Source organism: Muntiacus reevesi, chromosome 11 (assembly GCF_963930625.1).
Source record: "Muntiacus reevesi chromosome 11, mMunRee1.1, whole genome shotgun sequence".
Classification (NCBI taxonomy): domain Eukaryota; kingdom Metazoa; phylum Chordata; class Mammalia; order Artiodactyla; family Cervidae; genus Muntiacus; species Muntiacus reevesi.
This window is the reverse complement of record NC_089259.1, coordinates 51,194,711-51,216,541: the sequence shown is the minus strand read 5'-3', so window position 1 is coordinate 51,216,541 and position 21,831 is coordinate 51,194,711. Positions and strand designations below refer to the sequence as shown.

General features: G+C 40.2%; 1 protein-coding gene across 19 annotated transcripts in view; it reads left to right on the top strand.

The window, feature by feature from the left end:
* Positions 1-14,499: 14,499 nt before the first annotated feature.
* Positions 14,500-21,831, top strand: part of RBM26 (RNA binding motif protein 26) — an 81,868-nt gene continuing 74,536 nt past the window's right edge. For all 19 annotated transcript variants that reach the window (XM_065902337.1, XM_065902336.1, XM_065902329.1 and 16 more), the window contains exon 1: positions 14,500-14,757. In XM_065902337.1, coding sequence (XP_065758409.1) covers positions 14,687-14,757 — 71 coding nt within the window. In that variant the 5' untranslated portion in view covers positions 14,500-14,686. The remainder of the gene's footprint in view (positions 14,758-21,831) is intronic.

The following is a 21,831-nucleotide window of genomic DNA, read 5'->3' as shown; positions in this document are numbered from 1 at the left end:
ATCACTAAGTTGTTAACAGAAGGGTCAACATAACACATCTTCTAATTGTCTAGTGAGCCCATGTCCCAGAAAACCTGACGGGAGCTCTGTTGCCCAAGGGGGATCATAATTTTATGCCTTAGTTTTTTGGATTATTTCTTGCTATCCAAGCAGTAACTCTTTGCAACCCTATGGACTTCCCAGGTTCCTCTGTCCATGGAATTCTCTAGGCAAGAATACTGGAGTGGGTTGCCATTCCCTTCTCTGGGGGATCTTCCTGATCCAGGAGTTAACTGGATCCAGTACGTCTTCTGCATTGCAGGCAGATTCTTTACCATCTGAGCCACCAAGGAAACTAATAAACCCCAGTGATGTATCAGATAGGGGTGGGTCTGATACAGAATGGATGTAGATGAAGTTCTAAGTGCCCCCTCTTGGTCTCACCACTGCTCTTCCCTCTCTTGACTACTAGCTCTCCAAGGCATTTACCTGCCCGCTGTGTTTGGAACATTCTGCACACTCACAAACTAAAAGGACACAGATTCTTGAGGCTATATGGAAGAATAGACTCTAGAATCAGACATACTAGGTTGAAATCTTGACTCTACCACTTGCCCAAATTCCTTGAGTCCTCTGAGCCTCAGTTCTCTCATCTATACAGTTGGGACATGAACAATACCTACTTTATGGATTGATGTAAAGAGCAAATACATGTCATCTCCCAGAACTCCATAAATAAAAGCTACTCTTCAGGAGTCTGGACTGATTGAAAGTGCTGACACAAGAATATCTCTAAGCAGCGTTTTTCCTCTAAAGTTCTCTCTGCTTAACCCACTTGTGGACATTCTCTTTTGGAGTTGTCTCTAGCATGAGTACCTTTGATGACGACAAGTCTCTTTCCTTTGGGGAAGCATTATGATCAGAACAGTCATTCAGAGCCAACAGTGGCATTGAGAAGAAGCACATCCTTTCAGTCAAGTGTGAGAGGCGACTGTGAAGTCCCTGTCTGGTCCCAATACACGAGTCTCTATCAGGTGCCACCACTCTCCACCCTATGCATTCAGAGTTCTTCAAATGCCGTTCCCCAAGTGAGCAGAAACTTTCCTGCCCCTGGGGCTTTGTACAGGCCCTTCCTCCACATAAAATGGCACAACTTCATCTCTCTGACCCATTTGGAAATATCCTACTTATTTGCCTCACTGGCCCACATGCAACCCTTCTGTAAAACTTCTCCTCTGCCAATGAATGCACAATGGTACAGTGGTTAAGAACAAAGATGTAAGAGCCCAATGGCAGGGCTCAAGAGCAGCAGCAAAGTGGTGATGTGCATGGACCGTGAAGCCAGGCTGCGTGGGTCTGAATTCTGTCTCGACAATGTGGTCACATGCTCTCTCATCCTAGATGAATCACTTTACGTCCCCAGCTCTTGGTTTCCTCCACAGTTAAATAAGATAAAGAGCAGTGGTTATTTCAAAAGTCTACTTTGGAGATGGGATAAAGCGCGTAGGACAGTGCCTACCACCAAATGTTTAATAAAGTTCTTGACGTATCATTTCTTAGGTAGGTGACCTTCAGTGGGTTATTTAATCTTTTTGTATCTCATTTCCTGACTTTAAAACAAGAATAAGAAAAACAGCACCAGTTTCATAGGGTTGCTGAGGATTAAGAATAATGTATGTAATCTGCCTTGTACATAATTATATATGGAGCTCTGCATATGGCAGGATTTCAACAAAATGGTAGTTTAAAAAAAGTTAGTCTTTTCTTCTGAACTCTGTAACAACTTATTCATATCTCTATTATGACACATGTCAGATTATATTGTAATAACCGAAACTGGGAACTTCTTGAATACAGGAACTTTATCATTGTTCTTCTGATAAAGGAAAAACCAGTTCAGCTGGCACCTAGGAGGTGGGGGGGGGGTGGGGACTGAAATTTAAAACAGAAACAACTTGCAAACCTGTATCATGAGTCACAAAATAGAAAAAATTGTACAAAACCATGATAATCAAGACAATCAGACTCTTAACAAAACTTCATAGTGTTCTGAACAAGGCAACAAACTAACGTAGCAGTTGTTGTTCAGTTGCCTGGTTGTGTCTGACTCTTTGCAACCCCATAGACTGCAGCATGCCAGGCTTCCCTGTCCCTCACCATCTCCCAAAGTTTGCCCAAGTTCATGTCCACTGCACCAGTGATGGCATCCAGTCATCTCATCCTCTGATGCCCTCTTCTCCTTCTGCCCTCAATCTTTCCCAGAATCAGGGACTTATCCAATGAATTGGCTGTTCGCATTAGGTGACCAAAATACTGGAGGTTCAGCTTCAGCATCAGTCTTTCCAGCAAATATTGGGGTTGATTTCCTTTACAGTTGACTAGTTTGGTCTCCTTGTTGTCCAAGGGACTCTCAGGAGTCTTCTCCAGCACCGCAGTTCGAAGGCATCAATTCTTTGGTGTTCTGCCTTCTTTATGGCCCAGCTCTCAGAACTGTATGTGACCGCTGGGAAGACCATAGCCTTACACAGACCTTTGTAGGCAGAGTCATGTCTCTGCTTTTCGACACACTGTTTAGGTTTGTCATAGTTTTCCTGCCAAGAAGCAGCTGTCTTCTGATTTCATGACTGAAGTTACCATCTGCAGTGACTTTAGAGCCCAAGAAGGGGAAATCTGTCACTACTTCCATTTTTTACCCTTCTGTTTGCCATGAAGTAATGGGACTGGATGCCATGATCTTAGTTTTTTTAGTTTTAAGCCAGTTCTTTCACTCTCCTTCTTCACCCTCATCAAGAGGCTCTTTAGTTCCTCTTCACTTTCTTCCCTTGAATGGTATCATCTGCATATCTGAGATTGTTGCTGTTTCTCCAGCCTATCTTAATTCCAAATTGTAACTCATCCAGCCTGGCATTTCTCATGATATGCTCAGCAAATAGGTTAAACAAACAGGGTGACCGCAGACAGCCCTGTCATACTCCTTTCTCAATCCTGAACCAATCATTGCTCCATACAGGGCTCTGACAGTTGCTCCTTGACCAGCATACAGGTTTCTCGGGAGGCAGATAAGATGGTCTGGTATTCCCATCTCTTTAAGAACTTTCCACAGTTACGGTCCACACAGTCAAAGGCTTAACATAGTTGATGAAACAGAGGTAGATGTTTTTCTGGAATTCCCTTGTTTCTCTATGATCCAGCAAATGTTGGCAATTTGATCTCTGGTTCCTCTGCCTTTTCTAAACCCAGCTTGGATGTCTGGAAATTCTTGGTTCACGTAATGCTGAAGCCTAGCATGCAAGATTTTAAGCATGACCTTACCAGTATAGGAGATGAGAACAATTGTCTTGGGGATTGGGATAAGGATTGACCTTTTCCAGTCTCGCAGCCACTGCTGGGTCTTCCAGATTTGCTGACATATTGACTGCAACAATTTGATAGCATCATCCTTTAGGGTTTTGAATAGCTCTACTGGAATTCCATCGCATCCACTAGCTTTATTGACAGCAGTGCTTCGTAAGGCCCACTTGACTTCACACTCCAGAATGTCTGGCTCTGGGTGAGCGCCCACACCATCACAGCTACGAGGTTCATTAAGATCTTTTTTTGTATAGTTCTTCCATGTATTCTTTCCATCTCTTCTTGATCTCCTCTGCAATCTGCTAGGTCTCTATCATTTCTGTCCTTTATTGTGCCTATCTTTGGGTTAAATGCTCCCTTGATATCTCCAATTTTCCTAAAGAGATCGCTAGTCTTTCCCTTTTTGTTGCTTTCCTCTATTTTTACGCGCCCTTCGTTGAAGACTTTCTTGTCTCTCCTTGCTATTCTTTGGAACTCTGTGTTCAGCTGGATGTACCTTTCCCACTCTCCCTTGCTTTTCGCTTCTCTTCTTTCTTCACTGTTTGTAAAGCCTCCTCAGACAACCACTTTGCCCTCTTGCTTTTCTTTTGTCTTTGGGATGGTTTTGTTTGCTGCCTTCTGCATAATATTATGGATCTCCATCTATAGTTCTTCAGGTACACTGTTTACTAGATCTAATCCCTTGAATCTATTGGTCACCTCCACTGCCTATTCTTTGGGGATTTGATTTAAGTCATACCTGTCTGGCCTAGCTAGTGGTTTCCTTAGGTTAAGCCTGAATTTTGCTGAGAAGCTGATGATCTGAGCAGTAACTCCACACAAAGTCATGTCTTCTGAAGATTAGACCACTGATTGTTCCCACAACTTCCTAGTTTACAAATTCTGACCAATCTCTGCCAATGCCATCCAATGACTGACCCCAGTCCTGCAAACTCTACAGGTATCTTCCCTAAATTCCACCTTTAAAATGTTGTACTCTCCATTATGTGTATACCTCCTTGCTGCACCAAGCTAATAAACCTTTGTTTGGGAAAAAAAAAAAAAGTACTACCTATCATATGTTGGATACTAAGAATAAAACTTTGAATGGAAAAGGCTTTTGCCTTCAAGTAACCTAAACTTTTAATGTGGTAGATAGACAAATATTAACATTCCAGGGTGATAATAATTATAATCAGATAAGCACCATGAACACTTTGCCCAGTTGGAGGAGTCTTCCTGGAGGAAGTGATTTTTAGGGTAAATCCTGAAGGTTGATTAGGAATTAGGTAAAGCATAGGGTTGGGCAGAGTAAATGTTCTAAACAGCAGGGACTCCTTGTACAAGAAACAGAAAAAAGGACAGCATTCTTAGAATAGAATAAAGGAGAGCTAGGAATAGATTAAGGATTGTATAGGTCCAATGCATCAAAAATACTACTGTGTTCTTCCATCTAAAATTCAGGACTTCCCTAGAGGTCCAGTGGTCAAGAGTTCCCCTGCTGATGCAGGGAACACCGGTTCAATCCCTGGTCTGGGAAGATTCCACATCCCACAGGCAACTAAACCTGTGTGACAACTGCTGAGCCAGTAGTTGGGCGCCCAGAGCCCAGGCTCTGCAGCAAGAGAAGCCCCCACAGTGAGAAGCCCACGCACCGCAGCTAGAGAGTAGCTCCACTTGCCGCAACTAGAGAAAGCCTGGGCACAGCCATGAAGCCCCAGTACTGCCAAAAATAAACCAATAAGCAATAAAATTTAAAAAAAATTAATGCTAATTATAAAATACATGTAGGAATGTAGGGAAGTCCTTCTGATTTTTCTCATCATGTATAGTTTAATACTTTAAAAGAAATTTTGAATTCTCTAAAATATATTAATACGTTCATGCTCCTGTGTTGGTATTCAGCATATACCAGTTTGTCTATTGCGTAATGCACTACTCTTTCTTTGAGAACTGCGAGTACTTTAGTGTGGCAGCCCTGCAGCGTGTAAAGTACACTGTAGAATGTACACTGTAGAGTGTAAAGAAGTGAGAGAGAAAGCTGGAGAGCCAGGCAGGCACCAGTTAATGAAAGGTCGAGCAAAGATGTGGTTAAAGACGCGGTCTTTGTTGTCTACTGACCTGGGTTCAATCTCTGCCATGCCTCGGCCCCCAATGCCTTAATTACCCCAGCTGTACAATGGAGATGCTAAACTGTGATGATTAATATAATAAAGTATATAGCACAGGGTTTAATATCATAAAACACACTTAATTTCAGTTAGATGTCATTGTTAATAAATTTGAGAAATGGAAGTCAGTAAAGGGCTGTAAGTAGTGACATGATTACAATGGGCTTTTATGGATTTCTTTAGCTGTGGTGTATACTCTAGGTTGCATGACAGTGAGTAGATTCTAAGTGTTCTTAAGAGGGAGATTCAGTATATATTACTGATTGCAGGAAGGTTGATGATATATATGCTATATGTTGCATATATACATGTATTACATATTCATACACACACAATGTCTCCCACACAAACTGCCACAGATGATGACAAGTGTAGAAAATCTGTTTCCAGCGGAATCAAATATGTAACACTACTAAAATTATCTGTCAGTGAATTGATGTGATGTCAGCCTGTCAAAATAACTTAAATGGGGTAAGGAGAAAGGATGGAGTGTCAATGAAATGACTGACCAGGAGTTGATTATCACTGAAACTGATGATGGGAAAGATTATACTTTTTTCTGCTTTTGTACACATCAAAAATTTTCCATAACAAAAAACATAAAAAAATACATTAAGGCAGGCAAAGAGATCCCTGGAGGGCCTAGTAGACTGGATAGAATACATGTACCATGAAGGTAGAGACCCTGCCAGTCTTAGTTACATCTGTATCTCCAGGGCCCAGGGCAATTCACGGTCACATAGTAGGCTCTCAGTATGCAATCATTGAAGAAATGAACAGCGGCGAACAAAAACCATAGCTTGAGTGAGTCTGACAGCTTACACTGAGAGCCAAGATCCTCGGGGTTCCTTTCATCTTTTGTGCTACACGGGATATCCCATTAGCTACTGTAAGGAAAAAGATCTCAAGAAAACCACCCCAAGAGAAAGCAAAGCAGATCCACAAACTTCACTCCAGTATTTCATGAGAAGTAGGTATTTACACGCTTATATCCATATGGTCCCTAGAAGTCTTCTGCAGGACTCTGTCATATCATTTTATTCCATTGCTTTAAAAAAAAAACCAAAAACCAACACTCATTGTGGGGATGTCTTTGTCCTTCAAGCTAACAATCAGAAGAAAACTCTATGTACACTGTCTTCCCCTTGTCTCTCTTACACTATGGCTAATAAAAGAGGGGGGAAGAATAAACAGTCTTTTGAAGAAGGTTCACCTCTACATTTTGTTCTCATTTCCTTAGAAGTCTTAGGACAAAACTGTCTGTTATAAAAGTAACCATGCAGAACCTTATTTAGGTCTTTTGAAATTCAAGCCCACTCTTATTGGGGGCCGGAATCTGAGCAGAGGGAAATGACTAATAACACTGAAACAACAGCCCTCAGCTACAATCAAATGCCCACAAGAGGCATCCTCCAAAGTTTGAAAGCTGGCCTGTCCAGTACCAAAGTCACTAGTGATGTGTGAGCATGTGTGATGCAGCTTGTCTGAACTGAGATGTGATGTAGGTGTAAAAATATACATTGGATTTCAAAGACTTAATAACAACAACAAAGTAAAATATCTCAACCATTTTTATATTAATTGCACAATGAAATGATAATACTATGGATATGCTGACAAAATAGACTAATAAAATTAATTTCACTTTTTTTTTACTTTTGAAAATGAGGCCACTACAAAATTATGTATGTGGCTCACATATTTTTATTGGGCAGTATTTTTGTTTTTTTCAGTCTAAGGATTTTGATTCTCTTTGTGCTGCTATGCTATGCTTAGTCGATCAACTGTGTCTGACTCTTTTTTACCCTATGGACTGTAGCCCATCAGGTTTCTCTATCTTTTGGGATTCTCCAGGCAAGAATACTGGAGCGGGTGGCCATGCCCTCCTCCAGGGGATCTTCCCAACTCAGGGATCAAACCCAGGTCTGCCATATTGCACATGGATTCTTTACCATCTGAACCACCAGGGAAATCCAAGAATACTGGAGTGGGTAACCTATCCCTTCTCCAGGAGATCTTCCCAACCCAGGAATCAGACTGGGGTCTCCTGCATTGTAGGTGGATTCTTTACCCGTTGCGCTACCAGGGAACCCCTTTTTCTCTCCTTATATGGAATAAAATAAAAATTTCAGTGCATTCATAGTGCGACTCCTAGTTCTCTTATTCTGTACTGTTTTGGGTCCCTTTCACAAAAGTACTGCTCTATGGAGTCATCATAAGCAATTATAGGTATAAATGGAGTTCACTGAAGCACTGGAGATTGTCTCACAAACTGTTTTACTAGAAGTGCTCTGAACTTATTAAGGGAAATGATAGAATATCCTCTAATCCCAGTTCATACTGTTAGCAATTGCTGAAGCCTTTTCTCTTAAATTACCTAAGGATATACCTCACCACAGCAAGCATTATTTTTCGTTTCAAGTTATCAGTGTCTAATCTCAAGATGAGAAAACTGTATTCCCTTTATTAACATGCTCTTGATCACTCAGACAGAAATAAAAATCCTGCTGATATTACGTTAAAAGTGATTTGCCTCCCTTCTGCTTTTACTGAAAAAGTCCCAGATTTAATTAACCTTTCTCTTCTAAAAGAAGTATGCAGGTGTGTGTTTGTTCGTGTGTTCAGTTCATCCTGTCATATGGAAAAAATTTCAATGACTGTGCATCAGATTTTAAATCAAGTCTAGCTCAAAAATCTTAACATGGCCCTTGTTTACCTAATTTGACCTACACACCACATTTCCCCCTAACTTGATACCCTCCCACCTGTCTTCCTTGCAGATCCAGCTCATCCTTACTTCAGGAACATCCCACAAGCTATTATGTCTGCCTTGAATGTTCCTGTCTCTCTTTTGTTTCACATGGCTAGCTTCTACTCATTATTCCCTTTCTTAACCATTTAAACACTATATCCTAAGAGAATCTATGCTTTAGTCTTTCCAGTCTAAACTGTTAAAATGATTCATATTTGTTTTCTTTCATAATACCTAAATAGTTTGTGTTAAAGCTTAAAATTTAATTATAAACATTAACATTTTTTTCCTATACTACTTTCCATTAAATGTCTCCCTTTTGAAGTCTGGCTATAAGCTTCATGAGCAGATACCACACCTGTTTGTTCATCACTGTATTGTCAGTAAAGAGTAGTAATATGTCTGAAAATGAGCAGACCTTCAGTAAACATTTGTCGAGTGATGAATTGGAAAGACTCAGTAGAGTACAAGAGTGGAAATGGGAGATAAGGAAGCGACTGATGAAACACAGTGCTAAAGAGGCCATAGAGGCTAAAGTGTGTGTGCAGCAAAAAATAAAATGATAGGGGCTAAGTCAGTGATGACCATAGTAAGAAAAAGGTTTGTTAGAATGTAAAAGATTTGTCCTGGGAGAGATCATATTAAATTAAGGTGGCTAGGGATGGTTTCAAAGAAGTTACTGGGCCAGAAGGGATGGTTGGATTTTATTGTTAACTATAATATTTTAAAAATTTATAAAAGTAGAATGAATTGGATGATTTGTGTCATAGGTTAGGTTCTCTGGAAGACAGATGTTGAGACAGAGGTAGAAGTACAAAAGGTTTATTGGAGAATAGCATTTGTGAAAGAGAAAGGGAGGAAGTTGTACTGGACAGGGGGAGTCGTCAGACTGTCATGCAGGACTGACAAAGCCACCGGCATCCTAATGTTGAGTACGTCCTTATCCTACACCTTGCTGTCTTTAGCTGAGGATGGGCATGGGAGAGAGAGGTAGCCCTGAGAATAGGGTAACTTCAGCTTGGAAGCTGAGGTGAATCCAGAAGAAATTAACTGAAGAATGTCAGCTAACTACATGCCTGGAAGCTGAGGTGAATCCAGAAGAAATTAACTGAAGAATGTCAGCTAACTACATGCCTTACAGTCCTTTCTCAAAGGCAGATCCGAGCAATGTACCTCTGTGACTGCCTCACAGAGAATGCCAATTCAACCCAAGTTACTCAATAAATTCAATGAAGGATTTTTTTCTTTTTTGCTAAGCTCAATATTCTTGCTCTAAGAAGTATTTGGAAGACCAAGAGTTCACGTTTAGCTATGACAAATTTGAAAGAGAAGAGCAAAGGGGAAGGATTTCCCCTGTTACCTAGTAAGGTAGTCTATAAAGACAACATGGAACTTGCATAGTCATGGACAGAGAGACCAACTGAAGAAAAGGTCAGAACCAGAGTCATACATAAATGGAAATATGCATATACGATAAAGGTGGCGTCAAAAATCGATGGGGAAGGGAGAGACTATTGAGTAGAATCATAGACAAAAGTTGGCTTGCTGTTTGAAAAAAAAATAGGCTAGATCCTCACAGTAGATCAAATAAAGGAATGTATTCCAGACAGAATAAACACCTAAATGTGATTCTCTGGAAAAAGTAATGAATATAAAAGAAATAGAAGCAAAAAATACAGAAAATGTTTGTGATGGTGAAACACAGGCTAAGTTTTTAAGCAAAACTCCTGAAGTACCACTGATAATAAGATTGTCTCCATCAGCTAGGAGAGAGAACTAGATGAACCTAAGGAGGAGTTAAGTATACTCCAGAGAATATTCCTAGGATCAGGGCAGTTAAGTAAATTATAAGGAGATGCAGGTCTACCAGGAGATATATCATTATGACCTACCTATTGAAAATATTTCCCCTGCTCTACTTTCTTCCTATATCCTTCAACAGTTTTGCGTTCCAGACACTATGCCAAGTGCAGAAAGAACAGAGATGAATAAACTTGAGTCCTAGTCCTTAAAGAACTCATAATCTAATTAGGCAGACAGATGAAAAACTATTTTTTAAACTGTTTTAACTCCTATTCTACAGGACTTCCCTGCAGCTCAAATAGTAAAGAAACTGCCTGTAATGCAGGAGACCAGGGTTTGATCTCTGGGTTGGGAAGATCCTCTGGAGAAAGGAATGGCAATCCACTCCAGTAATCTTGCCTGGAGAATCCCATGGACAGAGAAACCTGGTGGGTTATAGTCCTTGGGGTCGCAAAGAGTCTGACACGACTGAGCTACTCACACTCACACACACACACACACACACACACACACACACTGCAGGTAAGAACCAAGAGGCAACATTTGCCTCGGCTATCTGGCATTTCAGCAGTGAGGAAAGTCATTCTAAGCAAAAGGAACAGCACTAACAAAGTCACAGGGCTTTGAAAGAACACGGTGTGCTGGAAAATGTTAAGTAGGTAACCTAATACTGGAGATTCTGAAGTGTTGTTATTAAATAGAGAAAGTAGTCTGTGGCAGTTGTTTAATCTTTTCTCAGTTGCACTGATTATGACATTAGCTAATTATCACCTTTGAAGACAAAGCCAAAGATGAGGCACTGAGCTGATGAGGCATAAACAATGGTTAAGAAAGAGAATCATGCTAGGAAGCACTGATGACTCGTTGTGGAGTTCTAACAAGCACTATAAGTTACTGTAACAAGCACTGTTAACTGTTCAGAGGAGTAAGAGATTGCTATCAGTTACACTGTTCAGGGAAGGTTTCATGGAAGTAGCAAGGCTGTAACTGATTAATTTAACAAATTGATTTAACAAATTTAACTAATCAATTTAACAAATTAATTAATTTAACTAATTGAACTAATTAATTTAACAAATTTAACTAATTAATTTAAGAAATTTATATATCAAGGGCTGGGCATGGAATAGGAGATTGAAAACCTAGTCTACTAATGAACAGATAATCAGATAATTGCAAAAATAAAGCGATGACTGTTAGAATAGACACAAGTACAGGCTGATGTGATAAAAGCCTCAGAGGGACTCCTGCTTTAGAGCAGGGAGGTCAAGGATGGTTTTCTAAAGGTGATGCTTGCTGTATGCCCTGAATTTTGATGGATGAGTGGGGTTCAAGTGCAAGGAAGGGAAACATTTAGGAATGGATCAGTTTAGTGAGAGAACACACATTTTTTTCAAGGAACACGAAATAGTTGGATGGCTGGAGCAAAGACTGAAAAGCAGTAAAGAAGTTTCTAAGGCATATAGGAAGGGTTTGACTATAAGAGGTCTTTTATAGATGTTTAAGAATTTTAGATTTTTATCCTGAAGACAATGTGGAAGTTGAGACAGATTTTAAGCAGGGAAGTGACATGATTACATCCACATTTTACAAAGATTGCTATTAAAAGTAATGGCGATGAAGGCATTGAAGATGAACTGATATGAGGGCAGCTAAGGGCAGAGAAATTAAAAGGCTGTTACTATTGTTTAGGAAAAATAAGAGAAGATTAAAAAATATAGCAGCAGAGATAACAGAAAGAGAAGGGTGGGCAAGGTTTGGGTATCCAGGAAAAGAAGTTAAGTGGAAGCATTCCCTGAACAGTGAGCAACTATTTAGGGGAGGGAAGGGTGAGCAAATCAGTTTACAGGAGTACATAGCATTTAACAGAAGAGTCAACAGTTGGTGATGAGGTTGAAAACAGGCTGAGGTGGAGTCAGCCTGTGGCAAGGCTACTAAACAACAGACTAAACAATTAGGATTTTACATTTTCCCTAGCAATATTAAATTTATAAATCATTTTTATTGTGTCAAATATAAAAAAATTACTTTAACCATTTTTAAGTGTACAGTTTACAATTCAAGAGGAACTAAAGAGCCTCTTGATAAAAGTGAAAGAGGAGAGTGCAGAAGCTGGCTTAAAACTCAACATTCAAAAAATGAAGACCATGGCATCTGGTCATATCACTCCATGGCAAATGGATGGGGAAACAATGGAAACAGTTGACAGACTTTATTTTCTTGGGCTCCAGAATCACTGCAGATGGTGACTGCAGCCATGAAATTAAAAGACGCTTGCTCCTTGGAAGAAATGCTATGATCAACCTAGACAGCATATTAAAAAGCAGAGACATTTCTTTGCCAGCAAAGGTCTGTCTAGTCAAAGCTATGATTTTTCCAGTAGTCATGAATGGAGTGAGAGTTGAACCATAAAGAAGAGTCAGCACTGAAGAATTGATGCTTTCTAATTGTGCTGTTGGAGAAGACTCTTGAAAATCCCTTGGACTGCAAGGATATCAAACCACTCAATCCTAAAGGAAATCAGTTCAGAATATTCATTGGAAGGACTGATGCTGAAGCTGAAACTGCAATACTTTGGCCACCTGATGTGAAGAACTAACTCATTGGAAAAGACCCTGATGCTGGGAAAGACTGAAAGTGGGAGAAGGGGAGGACAGATGATGAGATGGTTGGATGGCATCACTGACTCAATGGACATGAGTTTAAGTGTGCTCTGGGAGTTTGTGATGGACAGGGAAGCCTGGCACGCTGCAGTCCATGGGGTCCCAAAGAGTTGGACACGACCGAGTGACATAACTGAACTGAACTCACAATTCACACTTGTGTGACCATCAACACCACCTATCCCTAGAACCTTTTCGCCGTTCCAAACTGAAATTCTTTACTCATTAAAAAATAACTTCACATTCTCCCCTGTCCCTCTTGCTCCTGGCAACTAGCATTCTATTTTTCTGTCTCTACAGGTTTGGCTACTCTAGGTACCTCACATAAATGGAAACATACAATAATCGCCCCTTTGCATTCAGCTTGCTTCATCCGGCTAAATCACTTTAATCAACACTCTGGTTAATCAAAAGCTGGCTTCTAATTTGCAAAAGACTTTTTATGCTATATTTTACAAATGTCTTGATTTTCTTACTTGATCAAATCTTTTACACTTATTGGTTAAGGAACACTTTAGAAAATTACAAACTCAGAGTTCTTAACAATTTAGTCTACCATTGCGTCTGCCATAAAAAGCTTTTTACTGGTCTACTTTAAGTGTCTTCATACTGTGAATTATTTTTAATTCATTATAGTTTACAGGTAGTAGACATTTTGTAAAATCCCACCTAGTACCTTAATGGAAGTAAATAACAGAGAACAGAACTACTGAGGCAGGAATCAAATTTATCTGGCCACCCAGAAGAAATGAAGTTAATTTATATAGGATGCTGATAGAAAGGCTCTCCCTTTTGATATTATGTCACTTCCCTATCTGGGGTTGAATCAATTCTAAATGGGCAGAATTGGTTGAATCAGTTCTAAATGGAGAGAATTAAAAACACAACACTTCCCTTATTTCTAGCTAGGGGTTAAGTCTGAAAGTTTTGGATAATAGCAAACTATTTGAGAACTAAGGGCTGGAGGAATCCCTAGGTCTTTAGTGTATCAATAGTGTTTTGCCCATTAATCGAGTAATTCTGGACAACAAGACTTCACTAAGCCTCCGGAAGTCTCAGTGCGTTTAGATGAGACCATCCCGTTCTTCCCAATCTTGTCCACAGCACAGCATATCCAAAATATAGTACTGCAGAAGCCTAAGAAAAAACGGAGGAGGTGCAGCGCAGCACACCTGTAACCCCCTGATGTCCTGTGTGCCGACACATCCGAGTGGATGCTCTCAAGAAAGCGCTCCAGTAGCAGTGTCGTTCCAGCCAATGGGCCACGCCGTCTGGTACAGAGTTCGAGCTGCTGAAGTTCCTGCTGCTTCTGAAGTCAGCGGCCTTTCCCTCTTAGTAAAAAAAAACAGTCTTTACTCCTTAGGAAGACCAAAGCCTGGAAAAGCACAGGGCCCACAAGCCAGGCGAAGAAGCAACACTCGCCACACTTGCCTAGCGTGTACTCAGAAAAACAGAAAAAAATTACGTCTCTTCCCAGCAGGCTCCGGGAGTCACCGCGAGATTTCATCAATCCTCGCGACATTTATCGGCAGCCATCTTCTTGGGGGTGCTGGGAGCCGGGAAGACCCCCCGAATCGTTTTCATTCAGCTGCCCTTCGTTTTCGCTTTCTTCACTTTTTCCTCTCCTGCGTTGCCAGCAAGCACCTGGTTTCAGGGCTGAGGGCAAGCCCGTGTCTAGGCGCGTGTCGCGCTCTGGTCCAGGGAGATTCGCTGGGGTGGAGGGAAGGGGGAGGGCCTGGGCAAACCGTTGCTGCCTCAGCCGGGGCCGGGGTCCGGGGCGGGGGAGCTCTTGGCACCCCGTGGACTCGCGGCCTACGGCGGTCCCCGCGAAGCTGTTCGCCGATTCGGGCTCGCGGGAACCTGCCACCGGCGCCTCCCACCGCGGCCCACGCGGGCGGCGCGCGGAGTAGGGGGCGGGGGCAGCGGCGGCTGTAGCGGCCGCGACCTGGGCGGGCGGAGGAGTGTGACGGGCCTCGGGGCCGCTGTGGATGGTTTCTAAAATGATCATTGAAAACTTCGAGGCACTCAAGTCCTGGCTCAGCAAGACTCTCGAGCCCATGTGAGTATTCGGGAGCTGTTTTACTTGCAGGGATGGAAGGGGGAGATAGGTGGACTCCCAGTTACCTCAAGAGCCTGCTGTGGAGGCCGAAGCGGTGAACTGAGGTCCCGGGCTCTGTGTTTTCGCCTCCTCCGCCACCGTCGTTCCTTCGTTCCCAGGTTCAGAATACGCCTGGGAGCCTGAGCTGATCTTTACATCATCGCTGAGTTGGTTCTTAAACCGATGGCTCTTCTCTTGTTTTCCCGTTATTTGTAGACCGACCCCAGCGTAAACACACAACTCGTTATTTGCCGAGGGCCCCCAGGTCGGTTTCTTTTGGCGAATTCGAGCATAATCTCCTGTTCACTAGACTGTTTTACTTCGCCTCCCCCCCCCCCCCCCCTTTTTAAATGAAGTGAACAGCTCTCTAAGGATTTAGAACAGTTCTCGCCCAGCCCATTCACGTTTTATCTAAATACCGTCTCTGAAAGAAAGGCCGTGTCTACCATGTGCTGTCTGGCTCTTAACTGATTGAAAATGTAACAGGTGCTAAGGTGCCCAGCAAAATTCCCCTTTCTCATCTCTGCACGTTTGGTCGCTTGGAGGAATAAAATGCAGTCTAACCATATGGACTGTTTGGCAGTTTTAAGTAGAATCCTATAGGTGCACTGTGTGTGTGTGTGTGTGTGTTGGGGAGGGGGGTTCAAAGTGCTGAAATGTCTTAGATTGGAAAAATTGAGTTTAAGGATTTATCTTTTAATACGTAAAAAATATATCAAGAGCCAAGTGTTTTGATCAAAATTGGCTGATTTACAATAAACAATTTAAAATGCAATGCGGAATATCCACTTATTTAATAGATGTATTAAACGCCTTCTATGTACTGTGGGAGGCATTGGGGCTAGAGTTTTTAAATTCCAAAATCGACAAGGCATAATAGAAAAGTAAATGAGCAAACTTGGGGTAGTAAGAGTCGTGAGTGTAATACTAGAGAACCATGTAAAATAGTGATAATAAGGCCTCTCAGAGGAGGCGACAGCGGAGCAACACATGAGGAGGAGAAGGAACTGTGTAAAAGTCTGGAAAGAGAACGTTCCTTCCAGAAGGAATGACAAGTGCAAAGACCCTGTAGCGGAAGTGATCATGGTTCGATGGGGAAGAGAAAGGCTGTTGTGGCTGCAGGAAATCTTGTGAAGAGGCAACAAAAGGAAGGTTGTGAAGTTGGAGAAGTAGGAAGGGGACAGATCATGTAGGATCTTCTAGGCTATAGTCAAGAGCTAAGATTTTACTTACAATCGAATGGGAAGACATTAGATGATTTAAAGCAGACAGAGATTGATTTTGTTTTAACTCTGCCTACTTTGTGGAGATTTTAGGGTCAAGAATAGAAATAAGGGGACCATACTGAAGGAAGTTGTAGGCCAAGCTGTAGATAGTTTGCCTTAGAGTGAGAGTGGAGACAAATATGTTTAATAGATATGTTAAATAGATCTGGTGGGACTTGCTGATGGATTGGATGTGGGAGATAAGGGAAAGGAAAGGAAAATCAAGGGTGACTGATGACTAAGAAGTTAATCTAAGCAGCTGAATGTGTGTTGGTTGAGGAGGCTTGGAGAGAACAGTTTGAGGGGAGACGGGTGGTTGATTTTAACTGTTAAGTAGAAAGTGTTTGTTATACATCTAAGTGTGATGTGAAATTGGTAGTTGGGTATGAGTCTAGAACTCAGGCCAGGAGTGGAGATACTTGGAGTTATGCAGGTAGTATTTAAAGTCACGAGACTGGGAAGTTTCTGAGGAAGAATGTGTAGATAGGGAAAAGAAGAGAGTCCAGGTCTGAGGTTGGAAGAAAAGTGGGATGTATGTCACTAATGAAGGAGATGTATGACAAAAGAGGAAGGTTGTCAACTTGGTGGGATACTGCATAATGGATAAAATGGAGACAGAAGGGGCTCTTGTGTTGGCAAGGTAGAAGTCATTGGTGAACTTGTTGAAAAGTTCACTGGAGTAGGATGGTGCAGATAGAAGCCCTGTTTCAATGGGTTGGAGAGAGTGGGCAGCAGTAGAGTATAGTGGTTGAGACCGAGAACCGTGGAGCCAGAGTGGCTGCCTTTGAATTCTGCCTCTGCCACTTACCTTCTGTATGATATTGGGTAAGTAACTTAGCTCAGTACCTCTGCTTCCTCCTGTCTGAGAGGGGGAAAATAATGAATATGTATTAAGAAAATCTTTGAAGCCTGTCTGGTTTGTAATCAGCACTAAGTAAATGTTAGGTGAACGGAAAACTTAGAATGTTTTGTGTTAAAATAGCATTCCCTTGTATAAGCTTTCAGTTCTCAAATTACTTAGTTTTATTACCATTTTTTTCTTCTTATTGAAGAGAGGATTATTTATAGCTGATTAGTGTGCTTGTAATTTTTTTTCGTAGTTTTAATAAAGCATATTCAGGTATCATATAGCATACTTAGATGACTGTAGCCCTGCAGTCTTTACTGCTGGAATAAGATACTACTTGTAGAACCTAGACAGTGGGAGGAGCTGGGATTGGTCCTTTTTACACTGCTGTGTTAAAATTGAACCCTTATCCAAGTTCCTGTCCCTTTAACTGCACTTCAGGTGAATTCTTTTAGATGACTTTTAAAGCTGATTCCAGTTATTTAAGACCTATGGTTTCTAACCTTGGTTTTGTGAAACTTTTAAGATGTGCTTGTTATCTAAAGAGTTTTTTTTTTTTTTTTTTACCAAATAGCACCTATTTGAGGCAGGACCATAGAAAGATAGAACTTGAAATTTGTATAGAACTTTTAACCTATTTGCGCTAGTGAAGTATCTCATGGTTTTGGACTTGCCTTGTAGTTTAAATATATTAATTCAGCAAATATTTATTGAGCACTTAATCGACTCTGTGCTAAGCAGTGTGTTTTAGATATTGGTGAAACAGTAGGAAACATGACATGAAATGACCATCTTCATATCGTTTACCAGGGAAGACAGATGTTAAACAAGTAACTATGAGACTAGTGAGCGTGATGAATCCAGAACGCTATGAAAATATATGTCTGGAATATCTGGATAGACTTCTGTTGCCTGACAGTATTTCATCTCAACCAGGAAGGATGAGGAGTAGTTTGTTGGGGCAAAAGGGTGGGAATGGAGAGTTGTAACAGCAAGGTTTTTGAGGGCAGATCATATGAAGACCCTAAAATGAAGGAAGGAAAGGTGAAAAAAAGAGCCAGGGGAAGCATAGCGGCAGATAGCTCCTTAGACAGGAGCCAGATTGCATGAGACTGTTGAGTCATGTTAAGGTTTTGGGATGTCATTGAAGGATAGTGGGAAGCCAGTGAAGGGTTTTCGGGGAGGAGAGTTTTCAGATGGACATTTGGGGGGTGTGGGGTGGGGAGTCAACCTGGTTGCAGTTTCAACATGAAATAAAAGTTGGTGAATTTGTATTTTATTTGATTGTAAGGTCTGTAAGTATATCAGGATTCCAGGTTTTCTTTTTCATACTTTATTGAAAATGTACGTGTTAAAATTATCATCTTGAAATACTTGATGTTTTTGTTCTCCAAAACATTTGCTTAGTCATACATGCTTATAATAAAATAAAATAGATATTGATCTTTCCTGTATCATTGATTGCTTTTTCATAATGTGAAGCTCTCTTTTGATGTTTTTTTGTTTTTTAAACAAGTTTTCTGCTGTATTTTAAAACTTTGTGAATTTACGTATCGCTAAATGTGATTTAATAAAATCATGGCTTATTTTCAGTTTAAGGGAAACCTCAAGATCTAATCAAACTCCTTAGTTTTTCAGAATGTACACTTGAGAGAGAGACTTAATGATGTGCCCAGGTTTTGTTGAGCTTAGTGGTGAGGAGCAGGATGCCTCCCTTCATGCCGCTACTAGGTCGTGCTGTGGAGGGAGAGTTTTGCAGTGGGAAGAAAACATTTTTGTGTCCACATAGACCAGTGTGCAGATCCTCTCAGCCTAGCCGCTTACTAAGGGAACAGGCAAGTGAACCTCCCTTTTCCTTGTTAGGATGATAGGAAGAATTATACCTGTTTCTGTAGGTGAAAGAATTAAAGGAGACATATTTTTATATGTATATTTTATATATACATATTTTAAAGGAGACATATTATATATATATATATATATGTTAGCAGTGAAAAAAGCATTTACCCAAAGGGCGTGTTCTGAAATACAGAGGGTACCTGCTGTGCAACCTGGGGAGCTCTCTCACAGGCAGGCATTATTTCAGTCTGCTTAGGTTTCTTTCCCTTATTTTGACCTTTTCTTCCTCTTTTATCTCTAACCAAATTTTTAACTTAAAGTTTAAGACAGATATAGTATTTAATGCCTAACACTTGAGCAACAGTTACCAGGGAAAAGCTTATTAAATAAGTTATCTGCTCTCAAGTCCAAGGTATTTTAAAGCTATATTATCTACTGCCAACAACATAGAAAACAATGGACCAGATTACAACAGCTGTGACAAGTCAAATAAGTTTGATAAGGTTCACAGATGCTACAGTAATAACTAAGATGTAAGTACAACAGTTACACTGTATTGATCTTAAATACCAGTTTGATTAAACACAGGTTACATTGCTATTATTGCTACTGTTAACATTTGTATACATTGTTAAACCTTTGTATTATTACTTTCAAGTTCTATGAGGTAAATACTGTTACCTCCATTTTGCAAGTGATGACACCTGAGGTACTGAAGCATGAAGTTAAGATACTTGCCCAGAGTCACACATCTTATGTGTGACTGAACAGTGATTTAAACTCAAGGACTCTGGAGCCTTGGTCATAATTCACTACAACATAATGCAGTGTATGCTTTCCTGCTTCTCTGTGTGTGAGCCTGTGTGTGTGTACTTTTTCATGCTATTAGATTTCTGTAGCAGTAGCTGCTGTTGTAAAGGACCAAGGAGCAAAGTTCTTAGGCTTTGTGGTTATCAGTGCTGTAGAGTCCTTTTTTTTAGAGTCTTTAGATTACAGAAACCTAGAGTTTTGTAGTTGTTTCTCCTTTATGCACACTTATTACTATACCTTTCTCACCACATTAAAATTTATTTTTGTTTTAAAGGAAGAGCTGAAAGGTGGTCTTTTTATTTGTGAATTTTATTTACTCTTCTCCTCCTTTGATCTTTCATTTTCTGCAGACCCTTTTGGGTATAGAGTCAGTTTCTCATTCCTTAAGCTCAGCAAAAAACGAAGAATTAAATCATACTTCTAGTCGTTTTCATGCTAGCTTTCTTTTCCTGTCACTGTTAAATCTTGAAACAGTAGTCAGCCTTTAATTTTTCACTTATTTGTCCCCAACCATTTACTTCTTAATGCCTTAAATAGTTTCTTTATACTCATGTTTAACTGAAATTATCTACCCCAGTGTTATCATTGAATTTGTTTATTAAATTAAAGACTTGTAGAAATTTTAGTTCTTTCATCTCTGTGTATGACATTAGACAGTGTTGAGAGCTGCCTTTTTTTTTCTTTATACTTTTCATGACTTAGATCCCTAATATTTTGGTTCTCTTTCTTCACAAAGCAGTTCTACCTCCTTAAGCTCTTTTTCCTGCCTTTGAATTGTATTTTTCTTTGTTCTGTTCCCATGACTCTTTTTTCTTAATCATTACCACTCCTGACCCTTTATTCACATTCATTCCTATGGATGGTTTCTATTGTAATGTGTGCCAGTGGTTTTAAAAACTGTGTGTGTGTTGTAGTTGCTTTGAAACTGTGATTAAAGACTCCCTTCCCCAGGATATTGCATATACATATTTGCATTTGAATTTTAGCGCTTTTTCAAGAGTACCTGTAAGCATTTATTTTTCTCATAGGTATGTCTAGGCTTAACTGCTTCAAAGTTTTATACTCTTAAACTCTGATTGCTAGCTCTGTGCCTGATCCTTTTCACCTGAACTTCAAACTGCTGTATGTTTCTGAAAATAAAATATTCACTTATTTCCATTTCATTTTTCCAAACTATTTGGGCTTGAACTTTTATTTTTTTGGCTTCTTCTCCCTTCATTCGTTGCCCCCCATTCAGTTAATCATTGGGTTCTGTCTCTTTCTTTTAATAATTCTTACTAATGACAGTGGTCAGTAGGAAACCCTGCACTCCTTATCTAAACCATTGCAGTTTGTTTTCTAACAAACCTCCCTATCTCCAGTCTTCTCGTTTGGAGTTCTTCTGGCCTGGATACCCGGCTTGTTTATTGTATTGTGTGATCAAAATCTTCAACACTTCTAAATAATCAATTGCATACTTCTTAGCTTGACTTTCAGAACTTTAGTGTTTGTTTCAAATTATCTTTCCAGTTTATATCTTCCTACTTTTTACCTAAGTCTTAATTTCAACAAAAGCTGAACTTTACATTCTGATTCTCTGTCACATAGTTTATACTGTCCTTTCTCCCCCAGCTTTATGTGGAAGGTAACATTCATTGAGTGCTTACTATTTGCTAATCTTTATGCATTCATTGTGTATGAGCTGGGTTCTGTTATCCCAGTTTTAAAGATGAAGAAATTGACTCTTAGGAAGTTGAAGTAATATACTTCATTCATAGCTAATAAATGATAAGAGACAGGATCAATGACAAGACATTTCTATTCGAGAGTTTTGCTGTGTATTGTGATGTAATGCCTTTCTTGGTTTCTTCTACATGTGTTGAAATCAAAGGTCCATTGCAATTCCACTTCATCCAGAAAGCCATTTATCTGTCCAGTTGAAATCAGTGATTCTTCCATGAGTCTCCTCTCCTAGTGCTAGTTTGCATAGTTCTCTGACACTCTTCATTTGCAGACTTGTTCAGTAGTTAATTCTTCTGTTTTCCTGTTATTAGAGTCTAAGGTCCTTGAAAATAAACTCAAAATGTTAAGTGTTCTTCTGTATAGTACCCAGCACAATGCCTCGTGGGGGGTGTACACCTGGGTTTTTAATTTATTAGTTGAAATTTCTACTTTGTGCACCCATGATCTAAGGAGAGAGAAGAGGCATTTGTATAAAACTATTTTGAAGAAGCAGATATGTTAGCAGTTTGAAGATTTACTAATCTCTGGGTCTGGTTTTTTTTTTTTTTTTTA